Source organism: Alligator mississippiensis, chromosome 12 (assembly GCF_030867095.1).
Source record: "Alligator mississippiensis isolate rAllMis1 chromosome 12, rAllMis1, whole genome shotgun sequence".
Taxonomy (NCBI): Eukaryota; Metazoa; Chordata; order Crocodylia; family Alligatoridae; genus Alligator; species Alligator mississippiensis.
The window spans coordinates 67,077,261-67,097,420 of record NC_081835.1 but is presented as its reverse complement, the minus strand read 5'-3'; the positions used below and the strand labels follow the sequence as shown (position 1 = coordinate 67,097,420).

The window sequence follows — 20,160 nt, the reverse complement described above, 5'->3', positions numbered from 1 at the left end:
TCCCAGTTGGACGTCGCTACCCGGGGGAACCGGGTTAGATGGAGACCTGACCGGTGGGTCCCTGGTCAGACAGAGCCTGGGGGAGCCCTCGGTCCCTGGCAATCTGGGCGCTGCGTCTGGGCTGCGCCAGGCACTGGCCTTGTGTCCCAGCTGGAGCCAGCCCCGGCTGCGGCAGGAGACCGAGGTGCAACAGGGCCAGCTCTGGGCATGTGGGCACACTACCCTACGGCAAGCACCAGCCACCCAGAGCGAGATGCTCACGGAGCCTGGCCAGAGGGCTCGTCCCCTCCCTGCCCATCTCCCTGGTTGCGAAGCGGGGTGGTTTGTGCCGGCTCTGGTGGCAGCAGCACTTCCAGAGTAATGGTGCGCTGCAGAGCCCACCGAGCAGCAACGTGCTTCCCGGGCGACGCACTCCAGCACTGTGCCATGCCCAGGGTGCTTTGCTGGGACCACGATGCAGACCGGCGTGTGGCCAGGGGCCCAGCCTGGCACCTGGCACTTCCACAGAAGGGGCAGGGGGAGCCTCCCGTGGGCTGGGGGATATCAGGGATCTCTGTACTTCCCTCTGACATGACCCCTGCACCATTCGGCCTGGACCTGGCGCTCTTTGCCTTGCTCCCGGGGGGAGGCTGCCCCAGGCCACACGCCAGCTCTGCTCTGCAGCCTGACACCGAACAGCAGGTCCTCGCTGCGGCTGCCCACGCACCACACGACACAGCCAAAAGCCCACGGCAGCAGGACGGTCACTCTGCCCATGCCCCCTCCCCTGCGCCCAGAGAACCGCGACCGTTTGCAAAGGGGGTTGATAGCATCACCCCACTTTACTCGCGAGGCAGAGAGAGGGGCACTGCCGCACCGAAAGGGGACGCGCAGGGCTGGGCCCTGCCAGGACGAGGACCTGGCTCTCCTGACCCCCACCCGAGGCATCTGACTGCATGCAACAATCCCCCACGTTTGCCCCTCTCCATCCGGAGCCTGATCTCAGCTCCGAGCTCCGCTGGGCAGGAGATTTCCCCTCCTGGGCTTTCTGTGCAGCTCCCCGTGCCCTTTCTACCATGAAGCATCATCAACAGCGACCCTACTAATAAACCTGGCTGCACCTCGGGCAGGGGACCTACACTTCTGTGGTTCAGAGGAGACTTCGGGGCTGCATCACGAGTGCTTCCACCAACGCCCCCGAGGCGGAAGCTGCAAAGCACCTGGTTTTCTGGGTGCAATAAAGCCTCACGGCACGAGAGGGCGCCGCGCACCCACACGTTGCGCCGCGACAAAACCTGCTCTTCTCCAAAGTTAACGGTTACAAAAACAGTTGGGAAAAGAGACGAGCGAATGCACGAAACGACGGGACTGGGGACGGGGACGTGGACGTTGGCTGCCGAGGCAACCGGGAAGCGGGCCGGCTGCTGCCAAATCCAGAAGATTCTTCTGTCTTTTGACATTTCGGGAAAGGCGAGGCGTGGCACAGAGCACGCGTGTAAAATCGTGCCCTGTGCAAAGGAGGATGTGTCAAGAAGTCACCGTCTTTAAGAATGCTTTTTAATTGGCAAACATGTCTTCATTAATTTTACCTCAATGTCGGGATGTCGCAGCTAGCAATGCCAGCCCCGAGCTAAATAACCAATAAGCCTCATTTTTCAACACACAAACACATAAAGATGTCAGCTCAAACTGTTTACTAATTAACACTTAAAAAGACACAAATTAGATATGCGTGGCTAAGAGCAATTATAATCAAGACGAATTTCTCTAGTCATTTGGGAACGGAAAAAAATGCCTAATTGCTGGAACCAATGTTTTAAAAACTGAAATCATGCCAGTTAGCAAATATGTTCATTTAAAGAACATTTCATGTGACTACACTCTGGAGAATTGACTACAAACATGAGAACAAGGAAAAATATTTCTGTATAAAATTAAAATTTTAAGCTCTTCTAGATTTACAACTTCTTCATTCGACAGGTTTGCGAAGAGCAGCCTCTGCAAACTGGCAGCAATTAACTGGTTAAATGAACTGCCTCCCGTGTCAATTTTAAGAGTGATTAATATTAGTTGCTCACTTCACTCATTAGGCTCTCCTCTGAACGCCACGTCAAAGCCGAGGCTGAGGCGCTCTGGGTAGGCTCGGGCAGGGACGGCGGCAGGCCGACAGCCGTAGCGCGCCATGAACCGAGCGGCTGAACGGAGCTGGGACCTGCCAGAAACCGGCTCCGCACCGACGGGCACCCCCTCCGGCAGCGTGCCAGCGGGGACCTCCGCCCTGTGACGGGGCACGCCGTGCAGGGACGCTCCCGGGCACAGACCCCACTCCCGACCCGAGCTCTGCTTCCGCCGCCCTTGGCTGCCACCGAGTGCGAGCTCCACGTGGCTTGCGTGGCCGCCCCCCAAGCGTCCGTGCAGCACCCGGCACCGGCGCCTGACGCGACCGACGCTGCCATCACAACAGCCCCGTTTCCGCTGGCTTTCCCAAGGGACCGAGGAGAGGCGGCTCCGCCATCCCCGCCTGAAGCACGGCTGGGACAGTTGGCAAATGCCAGGACATAAAACGATGGAGCCTGGAATTGTCTGGGAGCGCGCCTGCATGGCAGGCAGCCCCGGGGACACCCATCTCTCCCTACCCTGGAAATCCAGCACATTTGCTTTAATGGAGCTATTGCTTGCAAGGGAAATAAAGCTACACAGAAATTCACAATATTTATATGCATCTCTGTCTGTACGCAGACACGATGCTTCATCAAGGAATACAGGCTGCCTAATTAAACTTCTCGTGGCTCTGTCATGCGCAGCCTGCGATGGGGCGAGGGGGTGCAGGGCGAGCCAGGCAGCACTCACCGCTCACAATCCTTGCGGCGCAAGGGAGGGACGTGCCTGTGCCCCCTCGCTCCGCCTGGACCCGGGCAGCGACTGCTGAGAAGCGGCTACTGAGGTCCCGGCTTTGGGACAGCGCTTCTGGCAGGAGACCGCACAGGGCAGGGCGCCGAACACCTCCTTAACCTTTCTCTCTGGCAAGAAGCTACTGCCCGCTGCTGCTGCAGGGGCTCGGGCACGGGGCTGGGGGAGCAGCCACTCCAGCATTAGCACCAGGAGCCTGGGGGTTTGCTGCATGGTTCGATGCTTCCTGCTTTCCGTCCCAGAGCAAATTCGCTTCGGTGTGGAGGCCCGAGCACAAGGCCTGGGCACAGCCCTATTCCCCTTGCACCGGGAATCTTGCACGGAGCTGTTGTGGAAAGGGCATGAACACACGCTCTTGAATGCCACCCACCTGCGAGCGCCTGCGACAGAACAGGCCTCCAGGCTCGCACTGCCCGTCAAGTCTCCAAGGGACGGGAGGAGCTAGGAAACCCCCGAGCCAGGTCTCAGGCTCACCCCTTGCTGCATCCCTGGGGCAGGCAGGCACTTAGGCTGGCTGCACCATGACCTGCTTTGCCTGAGGATCTTTCTACTTGGAAACGGGGTCACCGTGACCATGGATGCCAGCAGGAGAAGGCCCATGGCCCCACAGGGCAGAGCTGGGTTCAAGCCTCTGGCCTCTGCCACATAGTGCCTGCCTTCTGATGGGATGTGAGACGCCTACTCCCCCGGGACGACCGCACCCAGCGCGCGCAGGGTCAGAGCGAAAGGCACTTGGCACCACTCGAGGGGAAACTCTCACGGGAAGTGGCGGCACTGATGTGGCCCTACCACGTTCAGCTTGGAGACGAACGCTGGTCTCAAAAGGGAGCTGCCTTACGCATCAGGCTGCTTCGCACCTCTGGGGCAGAGCCCGCGTGCCCTAAAACGTGGCCTCCAGAGACAGCCCAGGCACAACGCTCCGGTGGCTCCCGGGGTTCCCGTGTCTCCCCTGGAAGCGTCTGCTCACTACAATCCCAGCCAATCTGTCCTGATGACAAGCTACCTTCACCATCAAGCTGAAAATTATGAAGCGGTTTCCCTTGCGCTGCTTAATCAAGTTCAATTGCTTCCTGAAATCTAAGAGGCAGCCTAATGCAAACTGTGCCCTGTTTGGAGCAAGCACCTGGTCGGTTAATAAGTGAGAAAGAGAGGTTAAATAAAAGAGACGTCTGGAGGTGGATGGAGGGCAACAGATTCTGCTGCGAGAACCAGAGCTTAAAGCTTCCTCAGCTGGCACAAATCACAGAGGACGTTTGTAATTTTGAGCTTACTCTCGGCCTTCCCTTAATGTTGACTTTCTCCATCACCGGTGACATGGGGAAGCAAGCCTGAAACCTCCCCCCAGCGAGAGAATCGCACAGCTGAAGAGCCCGGCCTGGGGCTTATTTTACCTGCTGAGGAGGGAAACTTACCTCCTTCTCGATTTCTGCCAGGGATTTGATCGTGATGCCCAGGAGATCGACTTGCTGCATCTGAAAAAACCCCAGAAACAGCCGTTCAGATGTTAGAATAATTCAGCAAATGGATTCTGTCTCCCCGGGGGCGAAGAGGCCCCATCCCACACGCAGCCCTGCTTCCTGATGCACCGAGACCAGGCAGAAGCACGTGGACAAGGCTCTCGGTGCCTGCCCTGCTCGCTCGCCGGGGTCACCTGCCATTTGGCACAGGGCTTTTGAAAAAGGCAAGTGTTTGTTTCCTTGCACAGGGCTGCAGCCGCCGTAACCAGTGGTGGGGCTAAAGGCACGAGCAGTGAGCGGTGGAAAACCCTGACCACATCGACCATACGGTGGCAATGGTGTCTAAAGAATGCGAAGGAAGGATCCACCTGACCTAATCGTACTCTGCACGTGTCCTAACAGCTTCCTGGGCCTGGCATCACAGCACCAGCAATCCCTCTCGGCCGGACAGCCAGGCCAGAAAAAGCAGCACCTGGTTTTCCAAAACTTCTGGTTTGTTTTCTCTATGATTACAGAGAAAAGTAACAAGGTGTGAAGCCGAGGGGCAGGATATGAAGACAAGGATGCAGCACAGATGTAAAGAGACCTTGGCTGAACAGTTCGATGGACAAGAGGACAGGGGATGGGTGTGGAGCTTCCCATCTCCGTGCTGCGGTTGCAAACGAGCGCTGCCTCAAGTCTGTCAGCTGGACCACGAATCAGTTCCCTGACGAGGCGTCCACAAAGGTTGTCCTGGCACAAGGGACCCAGGAGCCCCCCTACAGCCGTGACCCCATGCTGAGCAGGACACAGGCAATCTACCTTTCCAAACAGATCCAGCTGCTGTTTAGGAAGCTGGGGAAGAGCATCGCACGGTCACTCTCCGTGCTGCAGCTGGGCTGTCTCGAGGGCTGCCCTGCAGACCCTTTACCCACACTCAGTTCCTCACACGAACTATCTGACCATCTTCCGGACAGCGAAGCACAGCCTGGCAGCGTGCACCCCCTCCAGCCAGAGGGCACAGGCCTCCGAACACTTTCCTAGCCCTGCTCGTGTTGGCTGGAGCCCCGCGGAGTCCAGCCGTTGTATCATTAGGACACAACTTCCCCTCTACCTTTCTAGACGGGGGTGGGAAGCCGGACAGCAAAGCCTTACTTCCCAGATGCTGGACTTCTGCCAGCACAGCCGTGGCAACCCTGCTAAGTTGGGTTGGCTAAAGTTACTTGTGCTCCACGTGCAAGATCACGCATGTTTTTCAACAGGAAGCAGCTTCCAGAAAGACTGGAGCAATGCAGGCTGCGTTTCGTTAGGAAGGAGACACCAGGCAGGGCTCCTCTTCAGAGGCAGGACCGGATCTGCGCTTCTGGGGCATCCAAGAGGCACGAGGCGCTGGTTGTCAATTGTAATGAAGATACGGATGGAAACTGGAAACCGCTTCACACTGCTGCTGGGGAAGCATGAGGCCAGGCCCAGAAGACCGTGGAAGGCCCCCAAAGAGGCCTCCTTTTTGTGCTGGTCTGACCACACCGACATGCTAATGGTGCCACAGAGACCGATGCAACGGGGACGTGGCTGCAGATGCCTGTGCAGCTGGAACAAGGGCTCATCACCCTCAGCAGTGTCAGGGACAGGAGGGACGAGCAGCACGGCACTAGCTAACTTCCAGGGAGTGAGTGACCACAGAGGAGCAAGCACTGGTCTGTCCTTTGTACTGCTCTGAACTTCTGGGGTCTGGAAAGAAAGCAAAAGTCTGGAGGGCACAGCGCCACCGCTACGGCAGGGAGGAACAAAAGATCTGGATGCCTGGACTTGGGAACCAGACGCTCGCTGTTTTGTTTAAGTATACAGGAAGAAAGTATGACTGCAGCTGGTGCTCTCCTCCAAGAGCCACATGACCACCCTTGTCAGGCTGGTGAGGCTGGGGCTCGCCTAACGGAGGAACGTGCTTTTGGCAAGGTTCAGATGAAGCCACCTGTGTGCCAGAGGAGAGCTCCCGGGCACACTGCAGACATGGAGGGTATGCACGAGTGCTACGCACCCGTTGCAGCCCCCTGCACAGGCATGACGAGTGCCTGCACCTTGTGAGGACCCCCACCCCCGCGAGGGTGCCAGTGCAGGTAACCTACCGCTTCCGGAGCGCAGGCAAACTTCTCGGAAATCATGAAAGGCACGCCGTCCATGGCTGGAAGAGAGCACAGGGAGAGAGGCTGTGAGCAATACAGGAGGGAGGCTCCATAAACAGTCCAAGGATTAGTGACACCAGCTTCTGACAAGTGTCCCGGTAAGGTACTCCCAGCTGGGGCAGGCCTGTCTGTGAACTCCCCTAACTGCACTGCCAGTCCAATGACGGCATGCGCCACCATTTCACCCGGGCGCCAGGAATAGAGGTAATACCCCCAATCTATTTGTCCACATGTGCAAGTGTATAGAGCAAGTTTTGTGAAGCCGTTCCCAATCCAGCTGGTCTTCATACAGAACCAGCCTCAAATGTGGCAGTGTTTAGAGCCGAGAACAAATGCAAAGGCTTCTTCAAAAGGACAGACTTCCCTCTGCCACTCGCTGCGTAATAACGGCCTGCACGTGAACTGCTCTGTAGCAGGAACCCCCCTCAGCCGATCTGTTTTCCTACTGAGAGGGTAAGCAATCGCTGGGTTCGAGGACAAGATGGCTCTTGTCTCCCCAGAACAAAGCACCAGTCTTCGCACAGACCAGCCGACACAGGGAGGGGTCCGGTATGAGGGTCAGAAACTTTTGGGAGTTCCTTAAAAACACACCCAGCACAGACACACCCAGAGCACAGCACAGTGCAGCACTAGGGAGGAAATGATGGAGAAATGACCTCTCTTTGCCAGCCTCCTACTGATGAGGACAAGAGAGAGAAGCAATAACGCACACGTACGAGACAGGCAGCTGGAGACAGCTACTCACGACAGCAAAGCAACAGAGACCCGAGGACTGGGCCACTGCGTGGCGTGCAGCCCAGAGCCCCAGACGCCTGGCATCACCCAGCCGACACGCAGCAGACCCGGCCTACCCATGGCATCCCGTGTGCTTCCCAAAGTGCCCCAGCACACGTGAACTGGCTGATTTCGAAACCTGCAGCTTTCGGCACCTTCTGCAGAGCTGCCTGGAAATGCCCAGGCCCTGGCCAGCGCACGTGCCCGAGACAGGCTTTGTGGCTACTCCACGCCTGCCAATCTCTCCAGATTTCACCCTTGGGAGAAATAATCCCCTCCAATGCACTTTTAACCCTTTAAACTGTTCTCCCCTTAATCCCCAAACAGGTCATTGTGCCTGGCGATGCCTTTTGAACATCCCTGCACCTCTGCTTCCAGTCCCGCCGAGGAGTTCAGGTCACGGATCTCGTGGGACTTAGGCTCATTCACGAATTTGCACATTTCACGCCGAGGGCCCGTGGCTCATGGTGCGCGGGCGCCTCCCCTTCCCAAGGAGAGTGCTGCGTGTCAGCCAGCACGGCAACACGCACAAGGCACCGGGCGCAGCCGCGCCACGCAGCGAAGGCAGCTCCGGAACCTGTAAAACCAGACTGGCTTCCCACCGCCGACGGCCGCTCCGATCGCTTGCACGCTGGCTTTTGTAAAGAGTCAGAGAAGGAAATCCAAACGGGGGCAGGCTTCCTCTGTGGCACCAGCAAAACACGCACAGAACCACCATCGGGCTCCGTCAGCCTTTGTGGCCGGCAGTGCTAACACAACGCTGATACACAGTGCAGAACACACGGTGGATGAAAGCAAGGATGTGCCAAAGGCTCAGTAGCGCAATTAGCATTCTCCTAAACAAACGAGCTTCAACAGAGCTGTAATTAAGCAGGCCTGTAATTAAGTATATGCCCTTTATCATAACGATCATGCTTAAAAATGGCATGATGCATGGAAGTATGTTATTAATGCTGTAATCCCAAAGTGAAGGGAACGTACATAGGAATCAGCATGTCAGGCCCGTCACCAGACTGTTTGTAAAATACATTAAAGGGAAAAATCAGAAAACAATGAGCTCATTCAACTGTTCTTTTTATAGCCAGGCACTAGAAGTCAAGAGGATTTTAAATACTTACTGATTCAGGGAACTTTAAACAAATAAAGCACTGAGCTGTCACCGCCAGCTCCCTCCGCCAGCCCCGCTCGGGCAGGGACAGGAGAAAGGAAAAGCCTTTTTCCTGCCAGCCCCACTACCTGCGCTCGCTGCCAAGTGCGGATGCCTGGAGGGGCCCCGGCCGGGCTGCGTAACGAAACCCGCTCAGACGCCGAACGAAGCCTTGCCGAGGCAGGCAGGCAGTCTGTGGGACGTGGAAGGGCGACAGCTCGGGCCCTTCTCCTTGCTTCTGAGTGGACCTGGGCCCTGCCAACGCAAACGCTGCAGTGGACATCCCCAGAGCCCCCACCTGCCTCAGCCCCAGCCCCAGCCCCAGCCCCACTGCTGCAGCTGGCTGCAGACATGCCAAGGCTGGCACCCTCCACTGCAGGGCACCAGGACAGAGGGGCTCCGAATGCCAGGGCTTTCCAAGACATCTTCTCCAAACCAGCATCACGAGTGCTTGGCAGTTCTGGGGCGGAGGAGACCGCATCTCCTTTTTGGAGCACGAATCCAACTGACTGCCAGCAAGCTGAGTGACCAGGGGAGCGCTCCGCCCACCCCTGCCCGTGCAGCGCGGTATGGGTCACTCGAGCAGCAATCGCTGCAGAGCACGTGCGGAAGAGTTGGGAGACCGGCAGCCTCTCTGCTGTGGTGGTGTCTGGCTTTGGGGCAGTCATGCCGAGAGCATCTTGGGGAAACCGTGCTCAGCAACGATGCGCAGGAAGCCAACTACCGGCACGATCAAGAACCAGAGGAGGCTTTCAGTCCCCTGCTTTGCATCGTCAGCTGCCTTTGGTTTTCTTCTCCTGTTGCTTCTCGCAGCCCTCGGCAGTCTGGCGGGAGAAGTGCTGCGCGCAGGCTCTGCCCAGCATTAGCATCCTGACCCTGCTTGCAAAGTTTGCTGCCCGCGCCTGGTGCTGCATCCTGTGGTAGCTGCTTCCATCGTCCCAGGAAAGGCTCAGTGCTCCTCAGAACCAAGCTGGGCTACAAATGGGAGTAGACGCACACCATGTCAAACGAGGAAAGCCTCTCTTTGACACTACAGGTCCTTAACCCATAATCCAGAGGGGACAAGGGCCAGCTTCCGTCCACACTGCGCCTGCGGTGCAACCCTGCCTCACACTCAGCAGCATCCCCATCGTTTTAAGGGATACAGGTTCAAAGTAAAGAATACCGTAATGCCCACATTGCATAACCCTGTTCCTACACATGTCTGGATGGCGTGAGGTTGGGCATGTAAAAGCAAGAGCGACAAGTAGAGAGGAAAAGGAAGGTCCCCACAAATCCTGCCCTGCTGCACATGGGAGATGCGGCGACTTCACTTCTGGCTTCTTCTGTTAAATGTTTGCTCAATCGACATCTGGGCACTTGACCAGTGATGTTCACCCCTCAGGCGAACGGCTGGGCTCCAGCCCCGCACGGACCAGGATCTCCCCCCGTGCATCCGTGCAATGTTGTCGCGGGAACCCCGTCTTTGCAAACCGTCCTTTTCCAGCATCGCACGGGCGAAGCCCTTGACAATCCTGCTTATTTGCAAAGTTCTTCAAATTTCTTGAACAATTATTTTCTTTTGCTCTCCTCTTAGTCTCCCAGAGCACTGTCCACTCTGACAGGGCTGACCCAGATCTTACACACTTCTCTGGCTCACTCTTGCCAGAATTCACCTAAAAATGTCAGATATCAGCTGCAGGAGTCCCTTCCCAACCAGCCTTCTGCTGAAGGGCTCATCTCAACTCATAAACAATGGAAGAAAAGATCTAACGAATTATAAGTGTCAGCAAAACCCTAAGAATGAATTAACATCCAGGACTCCTGGATAATTACTACTATATATAATGTTGAGTATTTCAAATACAGACAGACAGACCTTAAATAGAGCTTATGCTTGGGTATTTCTGCTTCCAGCTCTTCATCCTAAGTCTACCGAGGAAAAAAATTCATCGCCTTCGAGATGACATTGAAGCAAGAAGGTACGGGTCCCTAAAGTAGCCTTGTCTGAGACTAATGGAGGCCTACGTTATAAACAGCTGATGCAGGGACCAGCTATCCACTGGAATCGGATCTATGATAAGTAACCAGCAATATTTAAAAATAAGACTCCTCACACACATCTCCAAGTCTTCACATTAAATATACTAAGTGTCAGGCCAAACGATTTGCTATGGAGATGCCAGTCTTGCTCCAGCATAAACGGTGGGAATCCCCAGGGTTCCACTCGCACGAATACAGCTGCTGCGGGGGCTCACACGGTGGTCGGTGGGCGACAGGCGACATTGCGACCATTGCAAGCACGGCACGGAAGTGGGTCTCCAGAGACTAGAACAGAAACTTAACTTTTACAGGAGATGCCTTCCTGTGTTTCTCTGGAGACCTCTCGTTCGTTGCACCAGCTCTTCCCCTTCCGTCATGGCATGTTAGGTCCATGGGGAAAGCTCCCAAGAAAGACACCAGCTGCACCCAGCGAGCTAGGAAAAGCAAGCAAATGCAGCGATGGATCCTGCACACCAGAAGTGCCTCTCGAAGAACCAACGTGGGTCTGCAGAAGCCAGTTCTGCGATCGATAAGCTCTAGCCAGGAGGGCTGTTCTTCCTGGGGATCTCCAGAACCGCCCCGTCGAGTTCCTCCACCACAAAACGCATGAGGACAGAGCGCAGAGAATGGAGATCGCTCTTTGAAATCCTGCAGCGCTCTCAGCAGAGGTGTGACATCCACAGCAACCCTGTGCATTTGCACAGTACGGTAAGAGCGTCTCAGTGCCGAGATCTGACAATGATCCCGCACATATCAGCGTGCAAAGCACCTGGAGCGCTCTCGTCTACCCACAAAGAACCGCTGCACGGGCTGCAGCAGTGCAGCTCCCCCAGGCCTGGCTGCGACACTGGTAGTGCAGATCTTTCCGTTCATGCTGGGGAAAGGTCCCCAGATTGGGACGGTTATTTCACCAACATCTCGTGGCTCTCCTGTCCTGGACTGAACCCAAGGCTGTTCACACACTGGTGGCCTCCAAGCAGGTGTGCAACTAGCCGCAAGGACTTTCGCTCGCTCCTGACCACCTGTGGATTGGAAACAGGAATCTGTACTCCGCATCCAGGCATTGCCCCCACCCCACATAGATACCAAGTCTCTGCCCAGAACGGATCTGCACTGTTATCTTTAAGCAAGGGAAAGGAGAAAAAAAAAACCCTAGCTAAGCTAAGGGCCTTCCCTTCTGATACAAGAGATCATGTCAGCGCGCATCAGGAGTCACTCCGAGTGCAAAACCAGAGTGAGAAAAGAACCAGGCTCCTGCTGTCTGAACGGAAAGCGGGGAAGCAAAGATGGCAGTTTCCTCCCCTCCACAGAAGAGAGCCTACTGCATCTGCATCAGATTAGCGAGCTGCACGCACCATCCTCAGATCAGAACTGAAAAAACAGAAAGGAATTTCGGAGAGAAAACCGTTTTCAACCACTGTTTACTGTCTCCAAGGAGCAGCTCCTCCCCGAGGGTCACATTCAATTAGTTCATTCACTGGAATTAGATAAAAGGCTCACGAGGAGCCAGCAGTGAGAATTGCACTCCTCCAAAACTCAAATCATGATGGATAGACTCAAACGGAGAATTCCCCAACAGGAAGTGGCAGGCAAGAGAACCAAGAGCCAAGCAACAATCTCTTCTTTGATGAGGAAACACTGAATAGTGTGTCCGTTTTTAAATGATTTCTGTCTCCAAGTGCAATTTGCTGCAAATTACCAAGATTTATTATTAACCTTTAAAGGGCATGTCACAAAACTCTATTCTATAAATACAACTTGTTAGTGCACTTAGAAATTGTCTCACTATATTAAAGAGAAAGTCACCCCGCTCTTCCAGATAGACACCGCCTCCTTCTTATGCTGTAGATCCCAACTAAACCTCAGTTGTCAAATTAGTAATTCATCTTTCTAGAATAACTATATTTTTAGCAAAGCTACCAGATTTAAATAATCAGACCTGCCAATGCTACCCTAATTTACACATGCTGACGAACTTTCATAGGCAGCATCCGCTAACATAATGAGTTTCTAGATGACAAAGAACTTAAGGCTGTAGTTCGCTATGCTACCCAGTATAATAAGCACTTGTTCTTTTTTTACAATGTGCACATAAAAGAGGAATCTAAATAATAATTGCTGTAATTATCTTGAAAAATATGTGGCGATTAATGGTGATTATGAAAATCTGTATAATTGTTCATTGAAATCTCCAATGATCAGATGCTTCCTTAAAATGGCCATTAATGACGAACTTTAGAACACAAAAAGCATCAAAACTCAAGCCAAGCTTTTGAGCCTTTTAGGAAGGAGGAAGATACGGTTTCTGATATACTGGGATAAGTTAACCCTTTCTATGAGCTCTCCGCAAGAGGTCTGAAGATGCCCCCGAACCGACGTTTATGTCATTGTGGTTCAAAGCACCAAGTTCAACCTGTTATTTATGCAAATAATTAATTACTCTTGTATCCATCTAGCAGTTTGTCATGACACATTAATGACTTGATAGACTTCTATGAACTAGTGAACACAGAACAGCAGAGCGCTTTTATCGTCATTTAATTTAAAAACGATCCTGTGTGAAATTATCTAGTCGTGAGTGATGGAAGCATAAAGAACAGACTCAGCAAAGCTTCTTTTGGATCATTGCTTTATTAATGGTAACGTCAGGGAAATGAAAAATGCTAACATTGTCATATTTAGCTCCTGGGTATAGATGAATAGCTGCTTCAGTGCTCGGAGGGTTCAGTTTGCACACTGCAGTGAGCACTAATCCTTCACACGACTATTGTGGGGATATGCAGACATGGAAGAGTTTACATACCTAGAGTCCCAAGGAAATAACAACCACTTTTGCATTTAAATTCTCACCATAAGATTTTATAGCTTTGAATTTCTTTTATTGCTATTTCTTGCATGGCCTTTTACACTTGAATTTTCAACTGCTGATATTAAAAAAAGCCCTTACAAAAACATTCCTCTTTATTGCTTTGAAAATTAAACATTATTAATCCAACAGAAAAAAACACCGAATATATTGCTGCCACCTTTAACATTTAAATGATCTTAGATCCCAGAAATAGCTTGCTGTAATCGTGCAAACCTCTGCCGCCTCTCTCAAGCCTCGAGACAAGCGTGCCCTGTTGATGCCGGGCAAAGACGAGCATCTTGTACAGACAGCTGAAAACTGGCTCATCGACACCGCCGAGCTTACCTGGTCGGGTCACAACTACCAGAGGGAAATAACGTCTCCATTGTTTTCAGCTAGACCTCGGGAACATGGGAGACAAGTTAATGGCGGGCACAGAAAGCTGGCACAAGGCGTTCCAATCTGGCGGCTCTCCAGCCAGCAATCACAATCCACCGTGCAGTCCCATAACGTACGGCACAAAGACACTGCACTGCTTTGCCAGCGCCAAGGACAAGTGTCCTGCTACCCCGAGATAGCACAGGGCCAAAGCAGCATTCAAGGTCTAGGGGCAGTGACTCGTACGCGTGTACAGCACCCAGCGCGGAGGCCTCCAGGTGCTACTGCCACCTCCGAAAACCAAGGCATGTAATCACACGATACTGGCCATTCAGGGCTTGGGGCTCCAACGGAAATTCGACCCCAGGGGAAGGGAACTTGCAAGCAGATCCTACTGAACTTCACACAGGAGCTAGCACCTGACTCCCTTCATCTTCAGTGCAGATCCCAACCTTGCGGTCCCACAGCGTTTCAAGCATGCTGCCATCTTGCAATCAGGGGTTGCCACGGAGATGTCTTCTCCCGCAGAAAACACATATTCCACGGCATTATTTAGCACAGAGGAGAAGCAGGTATGGCAGGACTGGCCGGAGAGATGCAAGTAAGCGTATGACACATGGCAAGCAGCTGGGAGCTCGAGAGGCTCAACAGCAAGAGGTGCGAGGGCCCCATCAGGAAGGGCCCTTCCAGCAGCTCTCCATCAAGCATCCTCTGCTGACTCCGGTGCTCATGATCCGGCCCAGGGGGACGCGTGCTGGCACCATTATGTGACAGGCTGCTCCCACGTGGCTGGGCAGGACCCCATGCCCTGGCCACCCTTGCGAGCAGGCCCGCAGGTGAGAAGTGCATGTCCTGCCAAGGCTTCCTTTGTCAGCAATTCTCGCCCCCTGCATTCGTTTCCTTCGTGTGCTGTTGCCCTGGCATATCAAACCCACCCGGTTCTTCCCCTCCAGCACCCACCAGGTCTTGCAGGTCCTGAGTCCGGAGCCACGCTCACAAGGGCGGCTCAACACCAACAGGCCGGGGCCTCCAGAGAAACATCGCCTTCGTGTAGCTGGCAGGGCAAGGGGTTCCCCAGCCCCGCGGGGCAGCACACACGGGTCAGGGAGCGCTCCGCTTACATTAGCCCGCGCTGGGAGGAAGCCTGCCACAGGTCCCACTCCAGCACACGAGTATTTAATCCTTCTCCTCATGACAGAGCCCTCCGGCCCCGCAGGTTTCACCAGCACACCTCTCCCCACGCGGATACTGTGTGCGGCAGCGCAGGCGGCTGCAACGCTCAGCATCCAGCTTGGCAGGAGCTGCTCCTGAGACTTAAAGTGAATTGAAAAGTCTTATTTATACAGATTTCCTTCAAATCCTTCTTAGACAATTGTCCAGCAAAGCCCAGCAAGCTAAAACCATAGAGACTTTTGTCAAGAAATCTAACAAAGAAAGGTTAGAAACTTTTGAACTTCATTCTTTTTCCCTCGGGAATGCTTCATGATCTCCGTCTTCTGGAACAACGTGTGGCATTGCTGAGCCGGGCAGCTGATATCACCTCAAACACCCGACGCTTTGCTTCTCATTACTGCACTGCTGCTTCCTTTTGAAAACCTCAAATCAAGCTTAGCTATGTTTGCTTTTTTCCCTAAGAAATGCTTTCCTAACACGTGGAAGATTCTGCCGAGCACCCAGATGTAACAGGAGGTAACGTCGTGAGATCTCTGTACAGAGGAGAGCTACTCATAACATGGAGAAACGTTTTATGACAGTCTGCCATGCATTAAGCAGAGGACACGAGTCTTTCCAGAATAAGCCACATTTTCCATAATGTGCAGTTAGGCCCCCAAACTTCTGTACTTCTCTACATGATAATTTAAATATCAAGCTTGAACAGTAAACATGTGCGGGCTCCTTCTGCGCTACTGTGCGCTCTGTCCCAGATGGAGCGCCACCAACACGTTTCCGCCCCGCTAATGATAGCGCAACCTCAAGGGACAAGCCAGACAAACCCTGCTGCCCCCGGGACGCTGCCCTCCTTGGAGCCCGTGCTCATTTATTTGTGGGCTCGAGGCCCCACACCCTGCTTTCATCTTCTCAACAACTGAAAACCCCCAAGAAGAGTCCCCAGAGCATTAGGACGCTGACCACTGCGTTCCTGGCCTCTCTCCAGTTTCTTCTGCAGCCGCAGAGCAGCCCTACTGTAAATAATTTCTCAAACCATGAGCGCAGGGGGGGCACAGGCACTCCCCAACCCAACAGGCTGCCATGACATGACAAATAAGCTGCAGCCTGACAGTGTCTCCAAGACATATTGTAGTTTACTTTGTCGTTTGGGCTTGCCATCTGTGCCATTCCAACAGAGGCTTCCTTCGCAGGCTGCTCAGAGAGGATTAGCCAGAGTCCACCAGTCCCCGAATAGCTCGGCAGACTCAGCCAGTCATTAGTCAAACAGTCTAATGAGAGGAAACAAAAGCAGCCCCGACTGCAAGGAGCATTTTGGGAGGGGCACGACCTACAGCCTGCTCTCGAACCAGGACAGCCCCATGCCTTGCCCCGTGGCAGGGCCAATGGCAGCTTTTGGGCCGGGAAAGGTACCCCCCGAGGCAGCCTGGGGTCACTGGTATGCCAGGAGACTATGTAGAGCAGGGCCAAGCTCCTCTCTTGGGGCGTCACCATTGAGCTGGGGTGTCGAGGAGACTGGCTCCAGCATCAGGCACTACAGCCCCATGGAGCCCAGGGGCCTGGGAGAGGAAAGTCAGACACAGCCTTGGGTCCCAGCCCACAAGATGAGCCTTTTGGGAGCATCCTCACGCAGCACTGAGGGGCAAGGCAACTGGGGTGAGAGGCGCAGACCAGGGCAGCTCCCAGACCGGGGACGAGGCGCTGCAGGCCACGACCCCCCTGGAGAGGAAGGCGACTGGGCAGTAGCCCAGAGCTGCCCGAGTCCACACGAGGCTGGGAAAGGCGCCAGCCCAGACATGGCTGTACTTCAAGTCCCTTGACACTGAACCCATACCTGCGCTGCCCGGGGTCAGCTTGCCCATCGTGCTCCACGCGCCGAGGTCCTCTGTAACCGTCCTGGCTGCGCCCGCGCGAAATAAAGGTCTGAATCACCATGCAAGCCCTGAGCGTGGCACCTGCCCCACCGGTTCACCTGATGCTCACGCTGCGGAGCCCGAGGGGCAGAGCAGCATCTGGAACGAAGGTGCAGGCTCAGGACAGATGTGACCCTGCGGCAGGGTTACACTTCACTGGAGGCAGCCTGCCGGGGCGTGCACTGCGCCCAGGCAAGGAACAGTGCCAACAAAACCCCTGCAAGCGTGACAGGAGTCTGCTCTTCCCAGACACCTCCGGAGGAGAGCGGAGAATCCCGGCAAGCCCACGCTCAACAACTCTGCTCTTCTAAATCGCTAAAGCTTGTTTCCTGCCATTTCCAGGTCCCAGAAGCCAGAAATCCCTGAGTGCCTCTGTCCTTGGGTGTTAGCAGCGCCCAGGCACAGGAGCAGACAGGTCACGTCGCACCTCCCACGAGGCTACCGCGCACACGCAGGTAGGTACCAGTGGGCAGCGCAGAACTGCGCTGGGCCCAGCCCGGGCACTGGGAGCAATGGATGCTGCCCAGCTTTGGCAGTAGCTCGAGGTGGAGAAATCATTTGTCAGGCTCTCCGTTTTGCTTGCAATGGCAATACATAAAGAGCAGAAGACAGGTGCTTTGCCCCCAGTTGACTGCATAACAACTTTTAATGTTCCCATTTGTTAATTGGCTCTCCACCCTCCGAATTCCTCTGCACCTCGACTGGGCTCTGCCACTAACTCGCTGCAACGACATGGGCAGCTCTTTATGGCTGGATCAAGCCAGGAAAAGACTACAGAAAGTACTCCTGGTTTTGATTTTTTTAAATGAAAAAGCTAAGGTTAAGTGCCGGGTGGCAACAGCTAAGTGGTTCTTCAGAGCTGTGGCTGCATTAGCATCCGAGGTATGTGGAGAGACTTCAAACAGGTCCTTCAAATTGCAAGTGTTTAGGAGCTAAGCTCTTGATTTTATTATTTTTTAATAAAACGTCTCCTTTGAAGTCTTCCCGCCATACTAAACTTCAAAGATCACACCTAGCCATGTGCCACTTCCAAGCAACAATCCTTAATTAATTAGACCAGACCAGATACAAAACAGGCCAGCGGTCCTGGACTTTTGCAGAGTCGAGACAGAGAGCTGGTATCTTACTTGAGACCAGGGAAGCCCAATGAACTTCTGAAGGGGAAGAAGTTGCAGGCGTTTCGGCAGTCGTGATATCCTGGTCTCCGCGCCGGAACAAAACACGGCTGTCTTTCAACTGCTCCGACCTCTCAATTAGATGATAGATTCCAGGACCTCGTTAAACTTGTAAAAATTAGTCTGCCTCGGAGAAGCATAAGACACAGGCATGCACGACTTGGTCTGAAGAGAAAAATATCCAGAAGTGCCACAACAGAGCTGGTATTTCAAGACTCGAGGCTGAATTTCTGAGCCGAGAGAAACACTGCTCAGCAGTGGCTGCTGCCTGCCAGCGCTCGCAGGTTTTACACACGAGTTGCTCTGAGCCCACAGCTTCGAACACAGGCGTGTTCAGGGAGCGTGTTACACCGTGTTACACTCTCTCGCCATGGAGGCTTTGTTTTCCTTTGCCGAGATGCTGCTCGGGTTATAATTTGCTCAGTCTCCGGGGTACGTACAACTGCCTGTCTTGGAGGGAGATGCTGCGTGAAGCAAAGGCCGCAGAGAAATATTTGGGGCTTCCCCTTGACTCCGGAGTGCCTCATTAGCCCAACGGCTAAATCTGGAAGGCGAGGCACCGCAGGACACGGGCTTGCCGCTAGCCGCTCTCCCACAGGACATGGATGTCGAAGTATGTAACGTGAAGTTTAGAGCCAAGAACAGGGACACGACAGACCGCGGTAACCACAAACACGCTGACCGTGGCAGCCCGGGCCTGGCGGAGCAGCCAGGACGACACCTTGCCGAGGGCCCACCTGCCAAGCCGCCTCCGTGCCCAGAGCTGTACGAAACGCACAAGAAATAAAACTGAGACGCTTGCACGCTGCAAAGGCCGGGCACTTGGAAAGAACGGCCATCACCCGCCCTGCCGGGCAGGTCCTACCACGCCAGAGCTGGGGCCGCCACCGCGTGAAGGAGCCGCATGGCAAAGGGTCAGGGCTTGCAACCAGCACCCAGAGCCTGCAGCCCGGGAGCACCGCGCGCACGACCCGCGAGCGCCTGCCCAGGGCTGCAGACAGGGAGACCGAGGATGGCCAGGGAGATGTTGCGCGGGGTGCCCGGGGGCACTCTCAACGGCGGGCAAGCGAGCGAGCGTCAACCACCGAGCGCGAGCGCGATGACCCCCTCGGCTCGCGCGCCTGCTCCAGGCCCAGAGGCCCCACGCCGGTGCCAGAGCCTCCCCGGCACCGATGCTCGCTACAGGAGAAAGAGCTCCCAAAAGTATCAGAAAACTGCAAAGGTGGTGCTGGAGCTCATTACGTATTCTAATTTTTAAGTGCTCAGAGTCATTAGCTGAGCCACATATTTCTATCAGGTAAATTTCATTTGCATATGCAAATCATATCTAAATACTCCACACCATTAATATGATCACTAATTACATAATAATAGTCACCAATCTCCACACAGATCAAACTTACAGTTTTGTAGCTATTAGGGAAATTGTGCTTTGTAATTAAGATAATCCTCATTTCCAGATGCTAATTAACTATATAATAATTAGCCCCTTTCGCTAACACAAATTAAGGATTTTCATCCTTATTGGTAAAGGAGTTGCTTATCACTTAAAGGAAAGACACCCCAGAAATAATCCCCCTCTCCTCCCCCCCCCACTTTAAAGGTGAAAAGGTAACTCCATTTTTATCAATCTCATTTGCGAATGCAAATTAGCTTTGATTAATCAAGCCACAGATAAGCACGCCAGTCTCCTAGCATGGAGGGGCGCCTGCCGCATCTCTCCTGCCCTCGCAGGGAAAAGCACATCCGCAGCCCACAAAAATATTTCAGCCAGACGCAGCCATTCATCTCCCCGCAACCGCGTGGCGGCTACCTCGCCGCGCTCGGGCAGCGCGTACGTGGGCAGTCTGGAAACAAGCGTGCGCTAACTGCTTCGCGCGGAAACAGGAACCAGCGACTGGCCAGAAAGGAAGCAGAGATTTCAGGATGCCGCTTCCCGAAAACAAGGGACAGCACCGTGGCTCGTGTTATTAAGTTTTCTGTGCTCAGAACAGCAGTGAATGTGAGCTGGCACACTCGCGCGGTGACTAATGAGGTCTACCTGTGCAGGAACAGAAGGCTGACAGCCAGCAAGGCCTACTTGGCAGGATCCAACTCGGGCCGCGATGCATTCATCATCCACTAAACCAATCCACCAGTTCCACACCACCATTTGTCATTAATTATGCTAATCAGCAAACCATTACTCTCTGATGACACCACAGCACTTATTAGCTAGTTATGGCTTT

General features: G+C 54.0%; 1 protein-coding gene across 3 annotated transcripts in view; it reads right to left on the bottom strand.

Annotated features, from left to right (window-relative positions):
* MVB12B (multivesicular body subunit 12B) overlaps positions 1-20,160 on the bottom strand; it is a 75,724-nt gene that overhangs the window by 9,281 nt on the left and 46,283 nt on the right. For all 3 annotated transcript variants that reach the window (XM_059715760.1, XM_059715761.1, XM_019495317.2), the window contains 2 exons: positions 6,452-6,507; positions 4,302-4,361 (listed from right to left, as the gene is read on the bottom strand). In XM_059715760.1, coding sequence (XP_059571743.1) covers positions 4,302-4,361; positions 6,452-6,507 — 116 coding nt within the window. The remainder of the gene's footprint in view (positions 1-4,301; positions 4,362-6,451; positions 6,508-20,160) is intronic.